The sequence below is a fragment of the Puccinia triticina genome, chromosome 6A, assembly GCF_026914185.1.
Source record: "Puccinia triticina chromosome 6A, complete sequence".
Classification (NCBI taxonomy): Eukaryota; Fungi; Basidiomycota; class Pucciniomycetes; order Pucciniales; family Pucciniaceae; genus Puccinia; species Puccinia triticina.
Genome location: NC_070563.1, coordinates 4380690 through 4382903, shown reverse-complemented (window position 1 = coordinate 4382903; position 2214 = coordinate 4380690). Strand labels below are relative to the sequence as shown.

General features: G+C 47.8%; 1 protein-coding gene across 1 annotated transcript; it reads right to left on the bottom strand.

Annotated features, from left to right (window-relative positions):
- Window positions 1-320: 320 nt before the first annotated feature.
- Window positions 321-1757, bottom strand: PtA15_6A523 (uncharacterized protein; the record flags this gene model as incomplete). Its single annotated transcript, XM_053170238.1, has 2 exons — window positions 321-810; window positions 877-1757. The coding sequence occupies 2 exons, from the start codon at window positions 1755-1757 to the stop codon at window positions 321-323; spliced, it is 1371 nt and encodes a 456-aa protein (XP_053021449.1).
- Window positions 1758-2214: the final 457 nt, after the last annotated feature.

Genomic DNA, 2214 nt, shown 5'->3' with positions numbered 1-2214 from the left:
CAGACAATAAAAAATGAAACAAGCCAATGCTGACGTTCTGGTGGAGGAGGCTGATAAAGATAGCGATTTCACGTATATGAACATTTGATGCGCAATATATACATTGCAACAATAGAAATGTGGGCGGAGGGGTCCCAGAGTTAGCAGAAAGGATCGTTTCATTTACACAGTGAGGTGATTTAACATATAGGAGTGCGTAGTCTTCCTGTTCATGCGTTTTTCTGGTATCGGCAATTTTAGGGAAGCGGAGCTCAGACAGAACTGATCCACAGATCTTTAGGAGAAAATGCTGTCGTGTCTTCTTTCTGGGGGAGGAAGATTTAATTGATTTGCGGCTGACTCGGTGTCATCATCTCGGAAGCAATTTTTTCGGATATATTTCGGAACGAGGTAAGTCCATTGCGGACATCGCCCACTGAGAAGCTGCACAACCGACTCCAAGTGACGAGCTCTTCCATCGACATTTCGCCCTCTGGTATAGCGTTGAGAAATTCTTCAAGAGATAACAGAAACGACGATATACAGCTGTGGTAGAAAGTGACCAAGAGTTGGGCGGTGGTTATTTTTCCGACGACATCGTTGAGAAGCAGCAAGGCTGAGCCCGACTCCGTGGCACCTGGGATGTTCTCTTTCACTTTCCCCGCTTGATCGCGATCCACGTCCTGGACCATCGAGTAAAATCGAATACAGGCTGGGACTAGGCGTTCACACACCCATGAATGAAGTTTTGATAGATGTTTGCCGAATTCAAGTAAGGAATCCACCACAGAAATTGCTTGGTCTTGGACCGCTTCTAATCTGGTCCAAATTCTACAGGGTAACAATCGTAATCAGCCTTACGAAGAAAGGGATACTGAGTAGGGATTAGATGCTTACGCCGAGCACTGTTGTTCGTTTGTTAGCTTGAAATTGCATTCCAGAATGCTCGCGTCTAAATCTCGCAAGGCCTGCTTGAGTTCGTCGAGGCTAGGAAGGGTATTGAATTGAATCGACCCGAACGTGAGCATGCAGATGGTTTGGCCTTGCTGCACCAAAGAGTGCGCTTTCGAAAAATCTCTTGATAAAAAGCGACTTGCTTCTAGCTGGTCTTGGAGCATTTTAGACCGTAGTGAGCCAAAACAAAAGCTGTTTTCCAGGCTGCGAGCTGTGAGGTTGACAGTATGGATTTTGGTAGGTTCGAGGATCGGATAGCCAAACATAGATGAAAGAAGTGACATGCCACCAAGTTTAACGCGTTGTCTCTCTGGTCTCCGGGTCTCTTCAGTGGTTGTTTTTCCCTGACAAGAAGGGCTACAGTTTGCGTCTGGTGGAAGATTTTCCTCCGGGAATTGAGTCGCGTACTTCGCTTCGCTTAGCGTATGGTCTTGAAAAAGTGTTCTAGTCGAAGAGGGGATGTGAAAGTTCCTCGGTAAAAAGCTCGTAGAGTTGTCATTGCCTCCGTAGCTCGTGACGGAAAAAGCCCTTTTAGACTGCGTGTGGTCAGACGGGGGCGCAACCTCCTCAGCCTCCACAGGTTGGCGCGCGGCTCGACAATCATGTGCACCTTTTGCGGCCTGTGGCTTGCTTTCATCTAACCAGGAATGCTGAGAAAACGGGGTGAATGACAATCTATCCTGAGAGGCATCCTTAGCAAGGGTGGAAACTGAGTGACTAGTCAATGGCGATTCTCTCGTTGAGTAGCTGAAGCACTGCTCTGCAGAACCTGTTGCCGTAGCTGAGTATGCGGGTTTTCGAGTTGGTCTAGTCTGAGCTTGCATGGCGATTAAGTATCCGGGGTATTCGCAACCAAAGAATGAAGTCTGCAAAAATTCAAAGCAATCTAATCGACAAAGGCTTACTGAACTTGATGCCTTCGAAAAGCAAATTAGCACTGATGCCGCATGTGGGTTCTTATAAGAAACGAAGGGCAACCCGTATATGGGCATTAGGGTTAAAGGGGGGGGGGGGGGGGGGTGAGCCTCTGTGAGCCTCACCAAACTGTCGCCAAATTTATCGGCACACATCTGGCTGATTGCATTGATCCTTGTTGCAACAAGGTGAGATCTCCCGCGACCTCTTCAGACAACATCCTTTTGCCAAATTTGTACATCGACACCCCAAAGGTGCTGATATCCAAAAGCCCACCTCATCTCCACTCCTGTGCTCCCTTCAGAGCCGGGAAGATCCGAAAGCTTCTGACTTTGAAAGGGCCAAATCAATCACAGTTTGGGGTGC